At 38.6% G+C, this 25238-nt stretch overlaps 2 protein-coding genes and 1 long non-coding RNA gene across 3 annotated transcripts; all 3 read right to left on the bottom strand.

The window, feature by feature from the left end:
- Window positions 1-8568: 8568 nt before the first annotated feature.
- Window positions 8569-9901, bottom strand: LOC122081221. Its single transcript, XR_006141035.1, has 2 exons — window positions 9291-9901; window positions 8569-9009 (listed from the first exon to the last, which is right to left on the bottom strand). It is a non-coding gene; the product is annotated as an uncharacterized LOC122081221 (long non-coding RNA).
- A 6621-nt stretch (window positions 9902-16522) lies between these two features.
- LOC122081673 (UDP-glycosyltransferase 90A1-like) lies at window positions 16523-18114 on the bottom strand. Its single transcript, XM_042648864.1, has one exon. The coding sequence runs from the start codon at window positions 18049-18051 to the stop codon at window positions 16630-16632; it is 1422 nt and encodes a 473-aa protein (XP_042504798.1). The 5' UTR covers window positions 18052-18114; the 3' UTR covers window positions 16523-16629.
- A 5148-nt stretch (window positions 18115-23262) lies between these two features.
- LOC122082902 (UDP-glycosyltransferase 90A1-like) lies at window positions 23263-25028 on the bottom strand. Its single transcript, XM_042650715.1, has one exon. The coding sequence runs from the start codon at window positions 24963-24965 to the stop codon at window positions 23541-23543; it is 1425 nt and encodes a 474-aa protein (XP_042506649.1). The 5' UTR covers window positions 24966-25028; the 3' UTR covers window positions 23263-23540.
- Between the last annotated feature and the right edge of the window lie 210 nt (window positions 25029-25238).

The following is a 25238-nucleotide window of genomic DNA, read 5'->3' as shown; positions in this document are numbered from 1 at the left end:
ATGCAACAGCTCACCTTCCATGTCTTTAGTGGGGAAGTTCTTGGATTTCCTCCCCTCCATTGGTTGTTACCTCCTTGACCACTTAAACCATGTATTTGTAGCTTCCCTAGGTCTAACTCATGTTAATACGGATTATCTTAACCAAAAAGTTAGAATTGGTCAAGCTGACTAAAAAGTTAGAATTGGTCAAACTGACCGAAAAGTAGATTTTGGTCAAGCCTATTAAATATTGTTCAATGTTTAATACAAGTTTCACATTTTTGGTCAAGTTGACAGGAATCTTCCTTGGAACCAACTCATGTTGGTATGTATTGACCAATCTCATTGACTATCTCAGCTTCCATATTTGAATCAGTCTCTTTAATGCATGTCCCTTATCATCGGTCAAATAGATCAAAGTAGGATGTAGACACGCATTCTCATTGTTCTAAGAGGGTGTTTGCAGCCATTCCTGTTCTAATCCTTCCTTCGGCCTGGCCAGGGGCCATCCTGCAAGTACTACTTGAAGTTATTTAATTTGTTCGGCTCTTCTCCAGGCGATGGCAATGAAGGCTTCTTCCTCCAATGCGATTAGGGGATGATCGTGTTGCTACAGTCTTCTTCCTCCATTTCGTTCTTACAAGCTTAGGATGGTGGCATTAGGGTGGTTCAGTTTAGTATCCCAAAGGCTCTTATTGAGGTGAGTAGAGTGTGGACTACTCCACTGATCCATTTTTATAAATAAAATATAGATACAGTTTGGAAGGAGGATCAACATGTTAGTATTAATTTTAGAGAAAATTACACTGCCACCCCCTGAATTTAGGTCATAAATCAAAGACCTCCCCTGTGTTTTCAAGAATAACACTCACATCCCTTACAGGTTTGAAAAATCACTCACACACCCACACCGTTAGGATTTTGTTAATTATGAATGTCAAACACTATTATACCCTTCGTCAAACAGCTTTAATTAAATCAACCATTGTATCTTTTAATCATCATCAACAAAGGAGAAAGAAGCCTCACGACAATTCCTTCTCCAGCAATTAGAATTAGAAGGAGATTACTCATAAATGGTTAGAGGTGGGAGGTGAACAGTATGGGACCCACATCTTCTTCTTCAACTTATCATCTTTCTTTCTTCTTTTTCTTCTACTTACTGCCCCATCCCATCCTCTGCAACCCAGTCCAAGCAAGTTCCGCCCCCCACTTGCATCTCTCTCTCTCTCATCACCCATCTGATTATTCCTTTCATCCATTCATTGACAAAATCATCTGTGCTAATGGAAATCATCATGATAACAAAGGCGAGTGAAAGACATAGATCCGGAAGATAATCAATCGACTCTTGTAAAGGACAAGAACCAAAGACTTTCTGAAGAAATAAATCAAAAAAAAAAAAAAAAAAGGAAAAGTCAAGGTAGAATTTCAGTGGGTTCATTCATAAATCATTTTCAAATTAGGAATTGAAAGAAGAGTTTTCATCCACGGCATGAACCTACAGCTGGATACTTGCAAAAAAAAAAAAAAAAAAAGAGAAAGGGAAAGAGGGTTTACGTTGGTAGAGGTTGCAGTGGCCATTCTTGCATTTGCAGCTACAACGACTATGCATGTACACGGGTTTTCGGTAGCTCTGCCTCTTATGAGGTAACCTCACAAGCCACCACTCTTTCGGAACTAGTAGGGTTATCAGACGTGTCATACAATTGCATCTTATCTCTCCAACTCTTCCCATAAATTGTACCTTATCTCTCTCATATCTGTTTCTGTAATTTAGGAAGACAGTAAGCCATCTTTCCTTTCTAGTATAGCTGATTAGCTTTGACCAAGGAGAGATTTCATCTATTCTTTTGTATATAAACCAACTAATCCTCGATGGAAAATATCAACATTTGATCACAATCTCTACAGTTTTACATGGTATCAGAGCATATCATTTTTAAAATTTTTTTCCTCCCACCTTCATCATCCCACGATGGCTTCCACCGCCTCTACACAGTCTTTCAGGTCCTCAAGCTTAACTACTTCCTCCACCGACGGTGTCGCAAACCCCTTCTTCTTGCATCCCTCTGACAACCTAGGGACGAATCTTGCCAGTCACCCTCTGACCGACGATAACTATACAACTTGATGCTGCACCATGACCATAGCTTTCCCTGCTAAAAATAAATTGGGTTTTGTAGATGGCACTCTAACCAAACCTGACACCACCGATCCAACCTATGAAGCATGGAACCGTGTGAACAATATGATTTTGTCATGGCAACTTAAACATGCACCGTGACCTTGCTACCTTTGTTCTATATGCTGACTCGGCCGCCACCATATGGAAGGATCTCCATGATCATTTTTCCCCTTCCAATGGTCAGCGAATCTTCACGCTGGAAAGGACCGTTGTTACATTGCAACAACACAATGATTCTGTTGCCAAATATTACAATGCCTTGAAGAGTAGCTGGGATAAACTCGCCACCTACAATCCTATCCCTTCTTGCACGTGTGGTGAATATCAAAATTTTACAACCCATTACTAGAATCGACAATTGATACAATTCTTAATGGGTTTGAATGATGTTTATGTCTTAATACGCAGCCAGATTCTTCTTCAAGATCCTTCACCGAGTCTAGGCTATGCCTACTCTCTCATCCTCTAGGATGAGTCTCAATGCCTTCTACAATAACCAACCACCAATGAAGGCTTTGCCTTACTCGCACCTCATTCGAAGGAGATATCCTTGCCAACTCTATCAATGCTGCTATTAGGCCCTGATCAAATGATTAGTGTCCACATTCAAAGGAGCGTTGCTCTCACTATAACATCATGGGACACACCGGTGATGTCTGTTACAAACTTCATGGGTATCCTCTTCATTATCGGATCTCAAAACACTCTCAATCCGGGGACAATAACCTGGCCACTCCCGTCACGACTTCAGCTCCGTCTTCTTCAACAATGAACTGTCTCACCGCTGATCAATATCAGCAACTTCTTTGCCTACTTAATGAGGTAACCGTGCAGCCCACTGCACATCTTACAAGTAGATCTCTATGCCTCACCTCTGTTGTTCATTGCTCTTCCATTTGGATTCTTGATACAGGGATGACTGATTATGCTACATACCTTCCTCACCTACTTTGTAACACCCACACTCCCTCTTCTACTTTTATTGGTGCTCCCGATGGTTGGATCGTTTCCATCACTAAGGCTCGTTCCATCCAACTCACACCCACCATTATACTCTCCAACGTCCTATATGCTCCCTCTTTTAAGCATAATTTACTATCCATTCACCAACTTACTAATACGCTTAATGCTTTTGTAACCTTTTGTTCTTCTCATTGTCTCATTTAGGACCACTAGATGGGGAAGGAGATTGGAGGGGGCCATGAGCGTGGCGGTCTTTATTACCTTCAGATAGAACCAACCCCCACAACCTTGGCTACTTCACCACCCACTTTCGAGCTATGGCACCGAAGGCTGGCTCACCTATCCTCTTCTACCATATCGGCATTAAGGAATACATTATCATTTTCTTCCACATCCCCATCTTTCACTTGTCAAATCTGTCCTCTTGCCAAACAATGTAGATTATCTTTTCCTACATGTACAATAACAACTATTGCTCCTTTTGAAATAATACATTGCGACATTTGGGGACCATGCGCTCATACCTTAACAGGTGCCCATTATTTTTTAACCATTGTCGACGATTATTCCCATTGTACTTATACATTTCTCATGAAGTTCAAAAGTGAAACCTACGCTGTCCTTTGCAATTTTTGGGCACACGTAGCCACTCAAGACAACCACACTATTAAAGTCCTACGAACTGATAACGGCTCAAATTTTTTTTCAAAACCCATGCAATCTTTTTTCAAATCTCATAATGTTTCTCATTAGCACAACATGGTTGCCACACTCCAACAAAATGGAGTGGTTGAATGCAAACACGACCATCTTCTTGATGTGGTACATGCTCTACGGTTTCATGCCCACATGCCTCAATTTTGGGGTGATTTCCTCCTCACGAAAACCTATCTAATAAACAAATTACCCACCTGAATCCTTGCTGGTCGAACCCCTTATATGATGTTGCTACAAAAACAACCCGCCTATGACCACATCCGGGTATTTGGATGTCTATGTTACGCTTCTTGTGGTCATCTTCATCATAACAAGTTTAGTCCTTGAGTCATCCATTGCATTTTCCTTGGATACCCAAAAAGGCAAAAGGGACACCATTTATATGATCTCAAAAATAAAAAATACCTACATAGTCGGGATGTTGTATTCCATGAAACTGTATTTCCTTATGCCGATTCCCCCAACTCAATGCCGGAACACTCCCAATTGGTACTACCCATCTCAATATTGAAACATACTACCGAAATGCCTACACTCTCCATTCCATCACCCACCATCGACTGACCACCAACCGCCCCTCAAATTGAACTACAATCCCCAATCCTGATACCGAACCAATACCCACCTCTACTGCACCCCCTCCACAGTCATGCCAATCCACCTGAATTTGCTGGCCATCGCTGAAGTTACGTGACTACTACTGCAATCATGTGCCCCAACCTTCTTCTAAACCGACGGGCATGACTGTTTCCTCAGGTTTTCTATATCCCCTCACCCATTGTTTATCTTATCATTGCTTTAGTTCTACCCATCGTGTTTTTTATCTGCTCTAACACATGATCAGGAGCCCACTACCTTCACCATGGCTAACAAGGAAACCAAATGGAAAGATGCCATGGCTGCCGAGATCAAAGCATTAGAGCTCAACAACACATGGTCTATTACAACTTTACCTCTTGGGAAAATTTCCATTGGCTACAAATGGATTTATAAAATCAAAAGGAAATCAGATGGCTCAATTGAACGGTACAAAGCACGTCTCATCGCCAAGGGGTTCACCCAAACAGAGGGTATCGACTACAATGAAACCTTTGCACCAATTGCTAAGCTTGTCATCATTCGATGCCTTCTAGCAGCTGCTTCCATCCATGGCTGATCCTTACACCAAATGGATGTAAACAATGCCTTTTTACATAGAGACTTAGATGAAGAGGTATACATGCAAATTCCACCCGATTTTTCTAAATAGGGGGAGTATAAAGTCTGTCGCCTCCACAAGTCTCTATACGGTTTGAAACATGCCTCTAGAAATTGATTTTCGAAGCTCTCAATTGCTCTTATTGTTGCTGGCTTTTCTCAATCAAAAACTGATTATTCCTTATTTACATCTATCACCTGTCCTCATTCACAGCAGTCCTCATTTATGTTGACAATATCATCATCACCAATGATAACCTCACTACAATCAACATCACCAGGGACCCTTAAAATACTTCCTCAGCATTGAAGTGGCTCGAGCCAAAGCAGGTATCCATATATCTCAAAGGAAGTATGCATTAGACATTATTATAGATGTTGGTTTATTGGGTCGTCCCATTGATTTTCCAATGGGAACAAATGCCAAGCTCGACCTTGATACTGGGGCACTACTGTCAGATTCCTATCACAGATTAGTCAGTCAACTCTTATATCTTACCATCACAAGGCCTGACATCACATCTGCAATGAACATCTTGAGCCAATATATGAGCACTCCTCGTGACCCACATTGGCAAGCTGCTCTACGAGTTGTTCGATACATCAAATCCACTCCAAGAACTGGCATCTTATTATCATCTATAAGTGCCTTAGAACTCCAAGCATACTATGATGCAGATTGGGGGTTGTGTTCTACCACTCGTCGATCCATCACTAGCTATTGTACATTTATTGGTGACAACTCAATTTCTTGGAAAACAAAAAAACAACACATGTTATCCAGGTCTTCCGTCGAAGCAGAATACCGTGCCATGGCATCTGGCTCTTGTGAAGTTACTTGGTTGCAGGCTTTGCTTAAAGATCTTCAAATACCACCTCACCCTGCTACTCTCTACTTTGACAATCAAGCAACCCTTCACATCGCTTCTAATCCTGTTTTCACAAGAAAACGAAGCACATCGAGATAGATTGCCACCTCATTCAGGACAAACTCCAGTCCGATAGCCTCCAAACGGCATACGTCTCGACCAAGCTTCAACTAGCAGATGTCATAACCAAACCATTAGGCAAAGCCAAGTTTCAGCCCTTAATTAGCAAGTTGGTCTGTGACATTCACTCCCCAACTTGAGATGGAGTATCAGACGTGTCATACAATTGCATCTTATCTCTCAAACTCATTCACATAAATTGTACCTTATCTCTCCCATATCTGTTTCTGTAATTTAGGAAGACAGTAAGTCATCTTTCCTTTCTAGTATAGCTGATTAGCTTTGACCAAGGAGAGATTTCATCTATTCTTTTATATATAAACCAATTAATCCTCAATGGAAAGTATCAACATTTGATCACAATCTCTATAGTTTTACAATGTCAATCACTCATTAGTCATTAAAATATCACCTTTGATTCCTTTTACCGCAAGCAATCGAGAGGGCTATGACATATTTTCGTTCATATATCGTTGTCCTCAAGATTTCTTGAAACAATTTTAGTGATAGTGTCTCGAATCAGAGGGTTAGCAGAGGGCAAGGTTGGCATCCCGGGGTAGGGTTGCAGAGGGAGGATGTGTAGCCAGATGGAGTGGGGGAAAGTCACGAATGATGGCCTGGGATTGTAATAGGGCTGGTGTATTGTGATTGGGGTTACAGATGATGGGGTTGGAGTTGTGGGTCTGGGATCACAGTTGGGCAGGAGCAGGATTTGCAGAGTGGGTGGAGATGGTCACCGGTTGCAACAGGTCACCAAAGACGAAGGTTTTGAATGTGGATGGTTGCCAGAGATGAGGTTGTGAAGGTCTCTAGTCGCCGGATAAACTGAAGAGCTACGAAGAAGAAGAGAGGGTAAGTCGATGGGAATCTTTTTCAAGTTTTAATCAAGGATGGAGGGTAAAGGGTAAGTCACACTCAATATGGCTATTTTGGTCATTTACAAAAATAATGGCCAATTACATCATCACTTAACCGGGTTAGACTAACAGTGTGGGCGTGTTTATAAATTTTCAAACCTGTAGAGGGTGTTAGTGTCATTATTGAAAACAAAGGGGAGGGCTTTTATTTATGACATAAGTTCAGGGGGTGGGAATGTAATTTACTCTTAATTTTATCATTAGAGATCATAAGGGTCATGTCTACGTAGCGATCTCAGAACTTTTATCCTTTGCTTCTAGTCTCTTGGGGGAAGCTTTAGCGGTGCATGGTCGGATGCTTGAAGCTATTTTTGAACCTTTTGACTGTATTGTGGTAGAAACGGATTGTAAAGAGCCATGTTCCTACAATATAGGGGTAGCACATCCATTCCTTTAAGTGTTCAGCCTATGGTGGAGGAAATATCACATATTGCTTCTTAATTTTAGCATTATAGTTTTCATTTTATTTGTGGGGTGAGAACTTCATTACTGGACTCCCTAGTGAATAAGGCCTTGTCTGTTCCGAGTAGGATGATTTAACCTATTTTGACCAAACCAAAGGATTGTTCTAGAATGGCTATTCCTTCCAAAATGTTCTTTGTGATGATGCAGAACCATGGCAATTAGAAATAATACTCATGCAAGAAATAATACTTTGTAGTTGACAAAATCTTGTAATTCGACAACTACAAGCTTTGCTCGCTTTCATTAATGGAAGTTTATTTACCTAAAAGAAAAAAAGAATGTTTGGTGTTGTCCCAGTAACGATAAGACACTTGTATCTTCTAACAAAAAAAAAAAATTAGACACATATCTTTACTAGTAAATTTACACGTGTGCACTGATTTTGAGAAAGAATGTGGAGATGGTTGAGGATTTTTTTTTTTTTTTTTTTTGATCCCTCATTAGATAACATGGGAAAGTTTGTTTGGACAAGAATTTACCACAATGCACAAATTGTTAATCCATTTGAAGGATACCAACAAAAACCCCTTTTGATTGAGTGAAATTGAACTTGGTTGGATTGGTGAGCTTTGGGGATGGTTTCATTCCCAACCAAAAATGAAGAACTTCAATTTATTGTGTCAAAACCATGGTTTTAAATTTCAGATTGGATTGGTGAGGATAACCCGGATTGAAATCGATCGAGATCGATCCCCAATCCTGATCATTCAATACCGATCCATTGGTAAGGTTAGGGTAAAATGGTTCAAAATACCATTTTCTTTGACAAAGGGGTAAATATGTCCTGTCTAGTCTGATTCGATCTGAATCAGTAATGGTTTTATTTTTATTTTTTTTGCTAATGACGGGTATCTAGGCCTTAGGCCTGACTAATCCCACAAGCCGATATTAACTCCACAACCGCATGGATCAGATCATACCGGGGTTAAATGAGAACCATTCAATTTTCACTTAAAGTAGTGAAGAGCACTAAACACCCCCGTGTGAGTGGCCCAAGGTGTGCCTAGTGGGAGTCGACTGAATTAGCAATGGTTATGATTTGATCCCAAGTTTTAAAACCTTAGTCAAAGCATTCAATTTCAGTAGCCCCATTCATTTAGTAATTGAAATATCATAATCTTGGAAAAAGTGTACTCTTGAGAAATGTCAGCGATTATAAGCAAACTAAATCAATACATAATAAACCACCATTCTACAACAGCAGGAACTTCAAAACTCTAGCCTTACATATCATGAAGAAATACTGTTATGTCTTAGCACAAGTTTTAGCATGAAAAGTGAGTAGCGAGTAGGAAAATATCACCTTATATACATATACAAGGTAGAGCCCTATTCGACTAATGAAACCCAATATGTTTACGAAAGAGAAAGTACATGGAGACAAGATTTCTAGCTGCTTTGGAACCTGATAAAGTTTTGGTAGAAGTTTAGGGAACCTGATATTGAGTCCTTATCACGATGGAACTCAATATTAGTTGACACTGAAGAAGGTGTGATTATTAGCAAACTGATATTTGCACCAAATTCAACCACCGAAAAAGGGGAAAAGTGGTATTCTCTTGTCTGTTATCGACGTGGTTGCTTCAAGCTGTTCCTACAAATAGCCCATATCATGGTTTTAGGAATTAATTAAAGAAAGGAAAAATGCAATATTTATTTTTTTATTTGTGTATCTAATGAGAGCAAGTAGAGAGAGAATGAGAGATGTTGATGGAGAGAGAGGATTCCGATATGGTCGATTTGCAAGACTCCAAAGACATAGAGAGATAGGGAGAGAAGAAAAGTGAAGAGAGAGAATGAAGGAGAGTGTAGCAAAAAGTTGCGTTTCTACACGTTTCCTAAAAATAATAATAAAAAACAACTTCAAACACTTACCTTCACCGGATAGCCGTCAAACCCAATCAAGTAGGACAATCTGCTCATCTTGGATGGCGAGATCGATTGCTCGCCAACCACTCGCCACCTCCAAAACAACAATCCCAAAGCTAAAAACATCAGATTTTGCAGTAGCAATGCTCTTTTTCTAGAAGCTCTCCGGTGGCAAGTACCCAATTGTGCCACGAATTCTGGTTGTCTCCGCCATCCTGAACTCATAATTGCTATCAAAAGATGGTGCTGCAAATTCAAGTTCATGCTCTAGCCACCGTGCTAATCCGAAATCGTCCAACCGAGCATTATAATTGGAATCTAACATGACAGTACTAATCTTGACATCTCGGTGAATGATTTGTGTCTCCAATTGCTCATGTAGATAGAATAGAGCAGCCGCAAGACCCGCCACAATTCACCATCTCTGTTCCCAATTGAGAATCGGCGACGCAGGGCAATCAGGTCATTTGAAGAGAATCTGATCGAGGCTGAGATTAGGCATGTATCATATACAAGAAGCAATTGATCTTCATGAACACACCAACCCCTAAGGCGAACGAGGTTCCGTCGATCGGTTAGCGCCACTCGCCGTCGCTAGCCGCTACTTCAACCTCTACAAGTGAGAGACGAAAGTGAAGATTAAGAACCTTTATCTTCTGAAGGGTATAATGCTCCATTTACATTCTATAGGGGTGATTTGGGTATTTAAAAAATATTTTGAAATCTTAACTGACATAATATGACGGAGTCACACTTTTTGTCAAATTTGTCAAAATACAGGGGAGGTATGTGAAATTTTTGAAAACACAGGGGAGGGAGGTGGAATAAAAGCAAAATAGAGGGGAGGGGGATGTAAATTACTCTTCTTTTTTTCTGCATAATAGGTAAGGAGGGAAGTAGGTAACAGCAAAGAGACTGGAACTCGAGACCTCTTGATGAGCATGGATTTTTGCATACCATATTTCACCAACTCAAGCTCCTTATCAGGCCATCCATCAATCTTGTTCAGGATCTCAAAAAACTCGACAACACAGGCAGAGGAGTGGCAATCAAACACTGGGCATAGTCATTCATTCCGATCTAGCCTTTTGCCTCCTTTGTGGAGAAGCAAGAATAGATATATGTCGTCTTCTTGGAACCTTCTTCGTTTTTTCCTTTTCTCCTTAGATTGGATTTGGTTGTATCGTTTTTCCCTTTTTTTTATTATTTTATTATTTTTTATTTATCTGTCCCTATCTTTTAGGGTTTGTTTTTGGCCTTTTGGGCTAGCATCCTTTGGGTAGGCCCTTGCTTAGCCGGAAAGCTTTGTCTGTAATATTTGTTTTTTTACTTTTTTTTTATTTAATATTTTTTTCAAAGAATAGAGATGAACCGATTGTTAATAAGGAGGGATAATCTGAGTTAAAAAAAAAAAAAAAAAAAGAGGGAAGAAGAAGATATAAAATATTGAATGTAAGGACTTATAAAGAAAAATTAAAGAAAGAGAATTTTAGTAGATATAGGCAAAGTGTAGGAGTGATAGTAACTATCCCAATTTATAATCATATCCGGTGACTCGTTTTGCAGAATCATCTTTTTTTCTTTTAAATAAATTATCATATTAAATAAAAAAGCCAAAAGATAGGATACAAACCAAAAAAAACCACACCAGCTTAGGTAGGGCAAAGGTAAAGAATCCTTTAATAGTATATAAACTGAGTTTGGCGAATATTTTGGTGGCGTCTCTCTAACGTCCAGTTATTTTATAATTATATTCAGGACAAAAGCAAGAATCCTTCAATGTCCCAGTTATTTTATAATCATTGACTTGACTTGGAAATGTCATCTAATTAGCATATGTGCAGAGTTGTTACTTTACACATACGATAATCAACATGAATGATTCATGGCAGGAGTAGATCACATCTCCTGTGAACCATCCTAGCACCATTTAGTTGGGGCGTCAGCTATTTTGTTAATCTCCCTCATAATAAATTAAAAATTATGAGAAACAAAGGAATGAAGATAAATAGATAATCCCTCATAATAAATTGAAAATTATGAGAAACAAAGGAATGAAGATAAATAGATAATATATCCTCGAAGATAGGTAAATTACATCTTTGTTATCCTATTTCAATAATCAAGTAATCACAACCCTCAAGAGCGCTCCATCAAGATGTAAGTTTACCCATCTCTTCAAGTCACCTTCTATTGTATTTTTTTCTTTTATTTTGAAGCTTTCCATTCTAATCGGATTTACGCAAATTTTTTTTATACCGCCTCAAAAAATTCCCATCTATGTAATGTTGATCAATCAAACCTCACACGTTATTGAAGGCAATTAACCCTTCGTCCTCTTCTTTTCTACTGACCACTCTTTTTCAATATCTTCGCTTACGCATGTAATTATGTAGTGGATTTTATTTTTATTTTTTTTTAATAGGTAAGGAGGACAATTATTTGAGACCTCCTGTGGGCATGTGTTTTTTAGTGCACAATTCACCCAGTTGCAATTACGTAGTCTTAAACAGGAACTTTTAAATTTAGTAAGTATCTTACCGCACCAAAAAAAAAAAAAAAAAGAATAAAATAAAATAAAATAAATCCTATGTGTATTTTGTCTTTTCTTTAAAATTTCCTTCTCGTACCTCCTATAATATATTACTTCCTCTCTTATTCATTTTTCCTGAAGAATCTCTGAATTCTATTTTTTTAAATCTAAAATAATAAATAAATTAAAGATTCTTAATTTCATAAATTTACTTAAAATTAGATTAAGAATTTTTTTTTTTATTAAAAAAAGTGTTTTGAACATGAAGCATAGGAAACCCTAAACATATTTCATTTTTGAAAAAAAAAAAAAAAAAGAAACCTAAAAGATAGTGTGACCCCTACGCCCCAATATAGGTAGGTGTGAAATGACATCCCCAGCCTCATGAAAAATGGAAATTTCTTCATTATTGATGCTTCAATGCATGCTCCCATTGGCCTTGTGTTGGTGAAGGGCCACAAGGCCTTATAGGAAACCTTCTCCCTTGATTTTTATATTTTTTTTCTCTCACCTCTAAAATGAATTAATAATTCCATGTTAGTATGAATATCCTCCGCCGCATTGCATAGAGAACCCTCCCTTTCTTAGTTTAATATGAATTTTATTATGATTTCATATAACTTATTGTTTATAACTTCTCATTTACATTTCACTTATTCATTCATTTGGATATATGTAGACCATCAAAATTATCTATTTTATCCTCATCAATTTGTTCATTTCCTCCCATCACCCTCCTCTTTTTGGTTTGAAAGTATCCCAGAGTATTGATTTTGCTCTCAAAGCCACCTTCGATGTCAAATATTATATGTATGTTAAAATAGTTTTATTTATAAAAAAAAAAGGGCTTGTGTAAAATGAAAAGAGAGGGATATTAAGCATAACATTCTAGTGGTTCTTTTTATAAATAATAATAATAATAATAATAATAATAATAATAATAATAATAATAATAATAACTAAATGACTTCTTTGCTGAATATTACATTTTAATTATAAATACAATATTTTTGTATTAATGAAATAACTGGAAATAACTTATATTTAACTGTTTATACAAAGTTACAAACCACCTTTAAGTATAATTATTTTATTTTTTTTATTTATTTCCGTGGCGATTATGAAAAACACTAGCTAAATGTGATCGCTTTTATCCACTTCTATTAACCTTGGTTATCCCTAGAGATAGGATCAGCTGCACAGTTTTGCTGTCCATGTCATCTGCCAAGGCCCAGAACTCCTCTGGTTCCATCATTCTGATTGCCACGATGTCCCACACCTACCCTCTAATAAGAGAGACAGAGAGGAGGAGGAGGACAAACACCGTAAAGGAGAGCCTAAAGGGCTTAGGTGGTGCATGTAAATAATATAGTTCAGGTAATAGGTATGAGACTTCAATAATAACAATTATATAATTCAATATATATATATATAATTCTAAGTAGAAGATTAATTTACTTGTTCAAATTGACCTTCTAAAATAGTAGCAGAAATCCTCCAACTTATGTAGAGTTTGAGTCATATAATAATATACTCTCCTTAAGGTATTTGAATGCCCCATATATGTATGCAATCGGATTGACTATACGTTATCACCTTCAAGATAAAGATAAAACAACTCTCAAATATCTTAAGGTGCACTCCAATAAGAAATTCTTACAGCTATGTCCGAAGGTAATACTCAGGAATTCCAATAAAACCAAGGACATAATAAAAAACAGAGAACAAAGCACTTGTAAATCAACAGTGAACTTAAAACAACCCTGCAGTATATAAGTATGTATTTTGTATAGAACCACATACACTGTAGGATTTTGTGTAACCTATAAATAGAACCAAAGTTCAGTATTTATAGAGTATAGGCCTCTGTATATAAATGGGTGTATCTGTACATGTACCAATAAGTACACAGGTGTGACTCTATGGATGGGACAACATATTCATGTACTGATACGTACATATTCATGTACGATAGGTACATGTGCATGTACAAACACATATGTACATTGGTAGTTGCGTTCATATAACTACATGTACAAAGGTGTCCCTTAGGACAAAATGTGTGAGGGTGTCTCTTAACAATTTTGAATTCAAAATTCGAATTGTGCACTTTTGGATTTTTGGAGCCAAAAGTTTTCACATGTAAAATGTAGGTTCTTTGAACCCACACCTAACCCCGACCATGGCCCCGGCCCCGACCCCGGCCTCACTCGGCGCTCGCGAATCAAAAGCATCTCAAGAAACCCTCCCTCCCTCCCCCCTCACATACACACATGGCAAGGGAGAATTTCTATCCAAAGGACTTACACCCTTGACAAACAATCTTACATATATGTCCTAATTTTCTTTCTTTCTAAACCAATGTGAGACTAGACATTGTGAGATGTCTTACTTCATTACAACTCCACAAATATTAAAGATAGTATAGAAAAGACACTTTTGAAGAGAAAAGCTAAATTCAAAAAGACCGTTTTAACTATAATTTGAAACTTAAATTCTAATAATACCACCAGCCAAACCAACCGGAGGAAGAGAAGACTAACTGAAACCAGTTTGGACTTGTGGTGCACAGGATGAACAACCAAGAATGGTGGACGAAGGCAAGGCTTGAGGATGATATGGGTTTCTGGATTTAACTATTTAATTTACCCATTAACTTCTGCTCGTCTGATAAACTAAAAGAAAATTAAAGATGTGTTTTTTTTTAAGAAAACATGTTATAAAATAATAATAATAATAATAATAATAATAATAATAATAATAATAATAATAATGGGATGATACACATGATTGCCTTATATGCATAGTCATCCCATTTAAAAATTAAATATTATATAGTAAAAACCTGAAAAAACTAAGCTCGATAGTCAAAAAGGCATGTCCAAGTTGAAAACGCTGCTCATGTTTAAATCTGATGTCCTCGAAGTGTATTTGAGGAAGATTGTCCCCAAAGATTTGAACATTTTTATTCTTATATGATTTTTTATTGAAGAACTTGGGATCCTTCTCGAGCTCCTCACCAGACCATGCATCAATCTTGGTCAGGATCTAGCAAACTTGACAGCATTTGGAGAGATGTGGCAATTAGACACTGGGGCATATGTTGGTGTATGATGTCTTGTATTCCATCGCAGTTTAATCTAGGGAGTACTGGTGCAGCACCTAGACAAGCAGGACGACGGTCCCACTAGCCGATTAACGGGCCGTGGGGTTGTAAGGGGGCCAGGAGGCCCTCGCTTGAATTTTTTATTTGAGGGCAATTGTGTACTTTCCGGATTAGGGTTTTTTTCGCTATATATTTGTAGTGAGGGTTTCTTTCTCTGTAATGCAAGTAATACTGAGAGGTGTGAGGACGAGCATTGTAACCCTATTCTCCATTGATAGTGAAGCAGGATCTCATCTTACCGGGGACGTAGGCAACCTTGCCGAACCTCGTAAAATCTGTGTGCATTGTTTGTTTTGTTCTTCCATTATCTTTTGCATCGTTTTAGGGTTGCGTTTCTACAACATAGTCATTCATTCCGATCTGGCCTTTTGTCTCCTATGCAAACAAAGGAGAAGGAGGAATAGATATATGGGGTCTTCGAATCTTCTTCTTTTCTCTTTTTCTCATTATATTGGTTGTATCGTCTTTTTTTTTTTTATCCATCTATCCCTATCTTTTAGGGTTTGTTTTTTACCTCTTTCTTTTGGGCTAGCTTCCTTTGGGGGTTCTTTTACCTTGTTTAGCTTGAAAGCTTTGTTTGTATTATTTGTGTTGTTTTCTGTTTAATTTTTTTCATTAAAAAAAAAAAAAAAAAAAGAAAAAAAAGAGAAAGAGAAGAAAAAACGAAGAGGAAAGAATAACCGATTGTTATTGAGGAGGGTTAATCTTTTTTTTTTTTTTTTTCTTTCAAGATAGGTATTCAGGTCTTTGGCCTGAGTAATCCCACGGGTCCATACTGACCATACAATCATATGGATCAGGTCATACCAAAATTGAATGAAAACCATTCAACTTTCACTCAAAGCAATGAAGAGCATTAAACACCCTGTGTGAATGGTCCGAGGTGTACCTAGTGAGAGTCAAACTTAATTAGGACATCCGATTGTTACTAAGGAGGGATAATCTAAGTTAGAAAAAAATAGAGAAGAACATGATATAAAAAATTGAATGAAGATAAGTATAAAAAAAATCAAGTTAAAAGAGTTTTAATAAATATAGACAAAGTCTAGGGAGTGACCGAGTGACAGAAATTGTCTCAATTTATAATCATATCTGAAGACTTGTTTTGTGAAATTTTTTTTTTTTTTTATTTTTTTAAGAAATAAATTATTATATTAAAAGGGAAAAAAAAAAAAAAAAAAACTGCCAAATGATAGGATACAAGTTTAATAGTATATAAGCTGAGTTTGGCGAATATTTTGGTGGCGTCTCTCAAACGTCCCAGTTATTTTATAATTATATTCAGGGCGAAAACAAGAATATTCCTCCAATGTCCCAGTTATTTTATAATCATTGACTTGACTTAGACAAATGTCATCTAATTAGCATACGTGCAGAATAGTTACTCCACACATAAGATAATCAAAATGAATAATTCATGGCAGGACTCAGGAGTAGATCACATCTCCTGTGAACCATCCTAGTAACCTTTAGTTGGGGAGTCAGCTATATATTTGGTTAATCTCCCTCAGAATAAATTGGAAATTATGAGAAACAAAGGAATGAAGATAAATAGATAATATGTCTTCGAAGATAGGTGGTAAATTACATCTTTGTTATAATCACGTACTCATAAACCTCAAGAGGACTCCCACCAAGATACACCATCACGGAACTACATGGGTTGGGTCCTTATTCCTGCAAGTCTCGTCAATGAGCTGGTCTAATGTGCGCCAGGATGACCCACTTTCTTCCATGGCCTTCCTAGCAGCTTCCCCTACATCCTTCACCTTGCTCCTCACCTCCTCCCCCTCCTCTCCTTCCATCAACTCCTTCACCATCTTCTCCACAATGTCTGCACCCACAGACCCACGAACTGACCCGTTACTTGCCATGATTCTCATTCCCACGCCCAGTTCTTCGGCCACCATTCGAGCATTCAAGTGCTGATCTGCCATCAACGGCCATGCCAAGATCGGAACCGCCGCACATATACTCTCCAACGTCGAGTTCCAACCACAGTGACTCATAAATCCCTTCACGCTCTCATGCCGGAGTATCTCCACCTGGTCCACCCACTCCCTCACCACCAATCCTCTCCCCTTCACCTTCTCCTCTAATTCCTTCAATTCTTCACTACCCTTCGATCTCACCACCCAGAAGAAGCTCACTTCCGACCTCTCCAACCCAATCGCCATCTCTCGTAGCTGCTCCTTCTTTATCTCCGCCTGTGACCCAAACGCAATATACAAGACGGACCGGCCCTCAACCGATTTCTGGTCGAGCCATTTGATCCAATCGGGTTTCTCCTTTGGCCGGTCGGACAATGTCGGTTCGGCCAAGGAAAGCGGTCCCACACACCAGGCCTTGGGAACGGACTCACGGTTCCAATAGTCCACAAAGGCAGGCTCCAGCTCATAGAAGCTGTTGACCATGAGTCCTTGGCTTTTGGACGTAGCTATGGTTGTTTCGACTATGAACTCGACATGTGCACCGTCAGATTCGGATCCGTTCAATGGTGCATCGAAGTCGTTCAAGGTGAGCTTGATCGAAGGGAAGCCAGGCACGGTGAAGGGCTCGTCGGGGTCGAGTTTCAAATGAGAACGATCCACGGCGAGGAGTCGGCAGATAGTCATGACGTAATTGTTCATACCGTAGAAGACGAGTCTTGGAATGGAAAATTTCTGCGCGGATTGCAATGTCCAACCTAAGAAGCCGTCGGAAATTATGAAGCTGACACCACTGCCGGAGGCGGAGAGGTTTTGGAGGGCTCTTTCGAAGTCTGGTTGCATCAGTTTGGTGGCGGTGGCTAAAGGGACGAAGAGAGACATGGAAGGGAGTTGATCGGTGCTCTCGGCACCCGGTGGGAGATCGGGGATGTTTGACGGGAATTCTAATTCAATGATGGAGACGGTGGGTTGTGTATCGGGTAGAGATTTACGGATGAAGGAAGAGTTTGCTGGGGTGGTGAAGATGGTGATGGTGATGCCGCGGCGGAGTAGGAGGCGAGCGAGGTTGAGGATAGGAATGGTGTGGCCTTTTGACATAAAAGGAAAGAGCACTACATGCACAGATGAATTATAAGCCATCTTCCTTGAGCTCTTCTTCTTCTTCTTCTTCTTCTTCTTCTTCTTCTTCTTCACTTTTCGTCTCTGCTGCTCTGTTTCGACATAAATACTCTACCTGTTTTTGCTTATGTGCCTAATGAAATTGTACTGTAGTTTCTATCACCAATGGGAGCATGAAATTTCATCATACATTTTACCGAAAATATCATTATTATTATTATTATTATTGTCTCTTTCTTTTTTTGTTTTTTAAGTAAGGCTTATTATTGATTGTGTTGACAGATACTAGGGGACAAGGGGTTGTGCTTCAAGAATCAAATTTCCCGAAAGAAAGAATACCGTTACTTAAGAACTCCCATATAAGGCACTTATTAGGGATCGAGATAAAAGAGATTTTAGTTTTTCCATAAATAACGGGGAAAAAAAAAATTATTGCTATCCTGCTGGTGGCATAGGAGGAAGATAATTCACTTTCTCTTTAGATTCATACATACTTGTTTAGGTTTTAGTATTTTTCAAAACATCTTTTGGGATTCTATTTCTTTGACTATGAGGATTGGGAAATCTTTGACTACGGATGACAGAAATTTTTTTATTCATAGATAAAATAAAACCTAACACTTTATTTTTGCAATGTAAGAAAATGAATAGAAATACATGAGCAGTAAATTCACCCATCGTATTTCATGAAAAAGTATCTCTCATGCCAAGCTAATGGACATATGGAAAAGGGTGCTTCACTGTTCCTATAAAGAGGACCACATGGCTATAAATATATATATATATATATAGAGAGAGAGAGAGAGAGAGAGAGAGAGAGAGAGAGAGAGAGAGAGAGAGAGAGAGAGAGGGAGATATGAGCCTTTTATTTTAGAGAGAAAAAATAAATAAAATACTATATCTAGACATAGGTTGTAGGCTTAGAGCCTTAGAGAACCCTTGGTCATATATATAAAGATCTTTTGCCTTTTTCATGAATAGAATCACCACGTTTCTATTATAAAAAGCAAGTTCTATAGATCTACGTACAGAGAACTAGAATGGAAGGAACTCCATCCAGCAGATGGTATGCCACCGAACTTGTGCCTACAAGAAACAGGGAAGACGCTGTCCACAGCAAGAATGTCTACATTTTGCCTAAACACTGCAATAGTAAAATAAGAAACAAATTAAGATATCACCAATTAAGACAGACATGTTTTTATTTATTTATTTCTTGCTAACGATGGGTATTCAGGCCTTTGGCCTGACTAATTAATCCTGTGGGTCCATACTGACCTCACAATCACATGGATCGAGTCATGCCGAAATTGAATAAGAAACATTCAACTTTCACTGAAAAACAATGAAGAGTACTAAACATCCCGTGTAAGTAGCCCAAGGTGTGAGTAGACCACATGTATAATTGAATATAGCTCTATTAATAATGGAAAGTATTAGCTGAGGGGAATTCAATTTTGGGCCCTTTGAACTGAAAGGAACTAAACAATGAGATGTCCTCCTATCTTTATTTTCTTTTTTTTAATTGTAAACAAAAATTTTCTAGTGATGTAGAACACATGGATTTCAAATTATAAACATTTAGAAGGAATGAAATGAAAGGACCAGCCCTCCTTGCAAGGGAGTTAGTCAAACTCTTCCCCTCTTGGAATTTAATTGAAGACACTACTCTGAACTGATGCCAAAAAAGAATGTCCTGGATTATTGGAATTATTGTAATTAGCGAGTCAATTTGTTCACCATTGAGTATAGAGATGAGGACTTTGATCTGTTTTGGACCTTCCCCTGACTTTAATTAGTCATGATTCATGAGGCAACAATTAGCTTTCGGATTGGATAGTGATGTTCTCTTTTGGTGATATCGTAGGTATTCTGAGTCCCCCTGTACCTAATGGGCACGGAAGCTCAAAAAGGAAGAAAATGACGGCCTTAATGAACCCAACTCTTGAAACCCACAAGAAGAAGGTTGTCGATGTCTATTTCGTGGCTCATGTAAGTGACAATTTTGATCATACTTTTCTGAATGAAGGTTGTGATAGATAGACATTTCACAGTTTCAACAATTTATGTGTTTGTCGTATTAGTCCCATAACGATTTTGAATAGAAAAATCCATTTCTTCATATATCTGTGGACACTTTCTCTTATCAAATCTATATTTTATAAGACAAAAATTGAAGTAATGAATGAAATAATCAATTTGTTCATAAAGACAACTTGAAAGGCTAGCAAAACTCTTTTCTTTAACTATAACATCATCTTGGAATGGGTTTTGTACTAAAGGGTGAAGATTGGTTGTGGCCATTCCAGGATGATTATAGGTACCAAAGGAGATTTTTTTTTTCTAGACTTTCAAGTCACTCACGGATTGTAGGTGTCCCATCAATCCACACAGGATCCTTGAGCCAACCTTGAATTGGGCAGCCTTTACCGAGGATCAGAAACATGAGCAAGGGAGAAACCTAAGTGGGTCGCTTATTTCAATCCCATCAACCCAAATTTGTCATAGTCTAAGTCCCAGGGAAAACTGCAATATAATGAATCATATTTTAATTTGTACTGTTATTACAAATCAAATTTCTAAATTAATAGGTTGGGCAGTTGGGATTTCCTATAAAAATGAAAAACAATTACTAATGATCGATTAATTAATGACAAGAGAGACTATTGAAGGAGGCACTAGGGCTCTTCTGTTTGGAACAGAGCAGGCACAGAGGAGAGGGTGGAATGTGAAAGAGATTTAGACGAATTCAGGGACCATCCAGAGACTAACTTTTGAACTAGATAATGTTTTTTGGCCTATATCAGTGGCATCCGCTTTTTTATCTATATATAAAAACATGTATAGAGTAACCTGCAAATTAAAACCCAAAACAAAACTGGTTTCGTATTTCGTAGCAAAAGCTACAAATAGAATTGGTGAAATAAATTAAATACATATATATATATTAAAATTTTTAGACCGGTGATTGAATTAAAAGGCTCTTAAAGTTAAACCTGTACATCTACCCCCCCCCCAAATAATAATTATAATAAAAAACTCTACCGTACTTAATTATACTCAATTATTAAGAATCAAGGCCGATTAATTTAGAATTGAATTGGCCAATTCCAACCCAATTTTTAAGACCATGGAGTTACTTGCCTCCCATGTTCTGTATGGTTATCAAATTCTAATTAGTTCTATATTTTATACCCCCAATTTTGACAAGTTCATTTTGACTAGTTCTTGATTCCCAGTATTGCATGTGACGTTGTTGAATATACGACTGACCTGACCTGTGAGGGCTTCTTTTTATTTTGTGGAGTCCAACCGTGAAACTCCACATACATCAAACCTCTGATTTTTTTTTTCTCGATAAAATCAAACCTCTGAATTCAACACGAACAATCTGGGGGAAAACATAAACCACATGCAGACATAAGATTTAGGAAACAATTTTCCTTGTCCGTTTGGTGAATGTGTATATATTAAGTGCCCGCTTGATTTGTTTTTGCTATTTTTGTACCTAGAAATAGTAGGAACGGGTTTTCTTATTTTTGTGTTGAGAAATTATTTTTGGAATTAAAAAAAAAAGTGTCTGTTTTTTTTATTTTTTGAAACATTTTCAATAGTGTAATCGGGTTCACGATATAAGTGAAACCACGAAGTTGCATATATGCAGTTCACGAGTGAAGGTACGACATTGGAGTTGTAGGTATGCTTCGTGGAGATTAGCATCAGAAGAGTGAAGGTAGTCTGGAACCATGAGCTTCGCACAACCAACTCTGCTTCTGGATAGTGACAAGTTTCAACAATGGATTGGGGTTAGGATTGGGGTAGGCCGAGTGAAGTATCGAATTTTTCACAATTTTTGTCTCAGCCACTAGTTTCTAATAATAATAATAATAATAATAAGTCTGACTTGTTTCTAAACACAAAAATATACATAAATTTCTATTTCTGTTATGAAAAACAAATGAAACAAAACAGAAAAATCAAACGATTTTTGGGGTGTTTTTCCATTTTTGAGTACAAGAAAACGGAAAAACACTTTTCTAGAAACAAAATCAAATGGGCCCTAAGTCACTTTCTATAAATTGTTAGGCAAGCCATTGATTATCAATAAGGGACAATTATAATCTAATTATTATTTACCTAAAACTTGAGATGTTAGGAGAAAGAGAGAGAGTCCAATATTGTTTTTAGCAGATTTTTTTCTGAAATTTATGATAGTAACCTTTGAAAGAGTTCATCACCAAAGAAGAAGAAGGTTTTCTTTGGCATAGTTTATGTTTATGTTTATTAATAATCAATTAAAATAATAGATTATGCACTGTAAACAATAATCATTTGGTTACTATTAGATATAAATATTATATAATAAAAAATATGCTTTTGTGCCTAGTGTAGAATACATTATGTAACAATCTTCATCCTCATTTGCAAGCCAGGGATACTAGTTGAAAACTTGACATTGACCGAAACCAACCCAATTCCAGCCATCTAGATTTGTCAATCCATAAGGTTACTACGGAGAGGGAGGGAAAGGACAACCCAATTCCAACGAAACCAAATGGTCAATCCATAGGATATCTAGGGGGGGAGAGAGTTGGGTGAGATGAGAGAGAGAGAGGCTGAGAGAGAGGCGAGAAAGGCTCTTGGGCGAGATGAGAGAGAGAGAGAGAGGTTGAGGAAAAGAGGAGAGAGAGAAGGGGGGACGAAGGTGCCGTTGAATGTTCTTAATTTTTTTTTAATTTTTCAAATTTTTTTTTTATGCTCTTAACAGGTTTCATCAAATGATTGGACTCTATTTGAAGGGATTTCTATAAAAATATAAGAAACCCTTAGTTTTAAGTCATTAAAACATATGCTAATTAATGGTCTAGGGTATAAACAACAATAATCGCTTTATCCCAATAAATCATAAATACCTCTATACTTGTTTATAAATTTATTGATATATAAATTTATTTTAATAAGAGATCATGCTAAACACCTCTAATCATGTTTATGTATTCATCAAAATAAATATAAATTTAAAGTACGCCAAAAGAGTGGAAACCAGTACCATAGAAGAGAGGAGATCATTGAAAATATATACATATATTTTTTTTTGGCTAATGACGGTATCTAGGCCTTCGGCCTAAGTAGTCCCGCGGGCCCATATTGACCCCACAACCTCATAGATCGGGTCATACCGGGGTTGAATGAGAATCATTCAATTTTCACTGAAAGCAGTGAAGAGCACTAAACACCCCCCTGTGAGTGGCCCAAGATGTGCCTAGTGGGAGTCAAAGTTAGGACTTCCGAATTTACGACTCGTGAGGGAGTTCATCGAATGCCATAGTCACGAACATCAAAATTAACTAGTCATTGGCTACTTCAGTCAATGTGACCTCGACCCAAAAATGGGGCCAAACACCAATTTTAAGGAACTTTTATCACATTTGAACAATTGCAATTAGCAGCAATAATATAATAAAGCCACCACCAGCAAAGTAGACGAGCAAGCATCAAATTTACCGTTGTCACAGAAGTACATGGGTTGGGTCCATATTCATGCAAGTCTCGTCAATAAGCTGGTCCAATGTGCGCCAGGACGACCCACTTTCTTCCACGGCCTTCCTAGCAGCCTCCCCTACATCCTTCACCTTCCTCCTCACCTCTTCCCCCTCCTCTCCCTCCATCAACTTCTTCACCATCTTCTCCACAATGTCTGCACCCACAAACCCACGAACTGACCCGTTACTTGCCATAATTCTCAGTCCCACGCTCAGTTCTTCCGCCACCATTCGAGCATTCAAGTGCTGATCTGCCATCATCGGCCATGCCAATATCGGAACCGCCGCACATATACTCTCCAACGCCGAGTTCCAACCACAGTGACTCATAAACCCCTTCACACTATCATGCCGGAGTATCTCCACTTGGTCCACCCACTCCCTCACCACCAATCCTCTGCCCTTCACCTTCTCCTCCAGCTCTTCTAAAACTTCACTACCCTTTGATCTCACCACCCAGAAGAAGCTCACTTCCGACCTCTCCAACCCAATTGCCATCTCTCGTAGCTGCTCCTTCGTGATCTCCGCCTGGGACCCAAACGCAATATACAAGACGGATCGGCCCTCGACCGATTTCTGGTCGAGCCATTTGATCCAATCGGGTTTCTCCTTTTTCCGGTCAGACCTTGTCGGTTCGACCCAGGAAAGGGGTCCCACACACCAGGCCTTGGGAACGAACTCACGGTTCCAATAGTCCACATAGGCAGGCTCCAGCTCATAGAAGCTGTTGACCACGAGTCCCTGGCTTTTGGACGTAGCTATGGTTGCTTCAATGATGAACTCGACGTGTGCACCGTCAGATTCGGATCCGTTCAATGGTGCATCGAAGTCGTTCAAGGTGAGCTTGATCGAAGGGAAGCCAGGCACGGTGAAGGGCTCGTCCGGGCCGAGTTTCAAATGAGAACGATCCACGGCGAGGACTCGGCAGATAGTCTTGACGTAGTTGTTCATACCGTAGAAAACGAGTCTTGGAATGGAGAACTTCTGTGCGGATTGCAAAGTCCAACCTAAGAAACCGTCGGAAATTATGAAGCTGACACCACAGCCGGAGGCGGAGAGGTAGTGGAGAGCTCGTTCGAAGTCTGGTTGCATCAGTTTGGTGGCGTTAGCTAAAGGGACGAAGAGAGACATGGAAGGGAGTTGATCGGTGCTCTCGACACCAGGCGGGAGTTCCGGGATGTTTGATGGGAATTCGAGTTCGATGATGGAGACGGTGGGTTGTGTATCGGGTAGAGATTTACGGATGAAGGGAGAGTTTGCTGGGGTGGTGAAGATGGTGATGGTGATGCCGCGGCGGAGTAGGAGGAGGCGAGCGAGGTTGAGGATAGGAATGATGTGGCCTTTTGACATGAAAGGGAAGAGAACTACATGCACAGATGAATTAGAATCCATCTTCTTCTTCTTTCTAGTCTCTGCTACTTTGTTTGAACATATATACTCTGTCGTTCATGCCCATGTAGTTACAAACACCAATGGGAGTATGAAATTCCAGCCTTTACTTGGTTAGCACCATACACGTGGTCATATGGATTCACGGGGTTCAACTTCAATAATTAAGATATAGAGGCGTTAGTTAGAATTTAGAACATATAAGGGACTAATTAGGAGCGAGTTTAAAGAAGTATTAGTTTTCTAATGAGTAATTAAAGGGGAAAGGTGGGGACC

The sequence above is a fragment of the Macadamia integrifolia genome, chromosome 6 (genome assembly GCF_013358625.1).
Source record: "Macadamia integrifolia cultivar HAES 741 chromosome 6, SCU_Mint_v3, whole genome shotgun sequence".
Taxonomy (NCBI): domain Eukaryota; kingdom Viridiplantae; phylum Streptophyta; class Magnoliopsida; order Proteales; family Proteaceae; genus Macadamia; species Macadamia integrifolia.
Note: the sequence above shows the minus strand (reverse complement) of the source record. Positions and strands in the feature narration are given on the sequence as shown.

Excerpts from the sequence above, each read along its gene's own strand:
- LOC122081673 (XM_042648864.1), bottom strand. The coding sequence starts at position 18,051 with ATGGCTTATAATTCATCTGTGCATGTAGTGCTCTTTCCTTTTATGTCA.
- LOC122082902 (XM_042650715.1), bottom strand. The coding sequence starts at position 24,965 with ATGGATTCTAATTCATCTGTGCATGTAGTTCTCTTCCCTTTCATGTCA.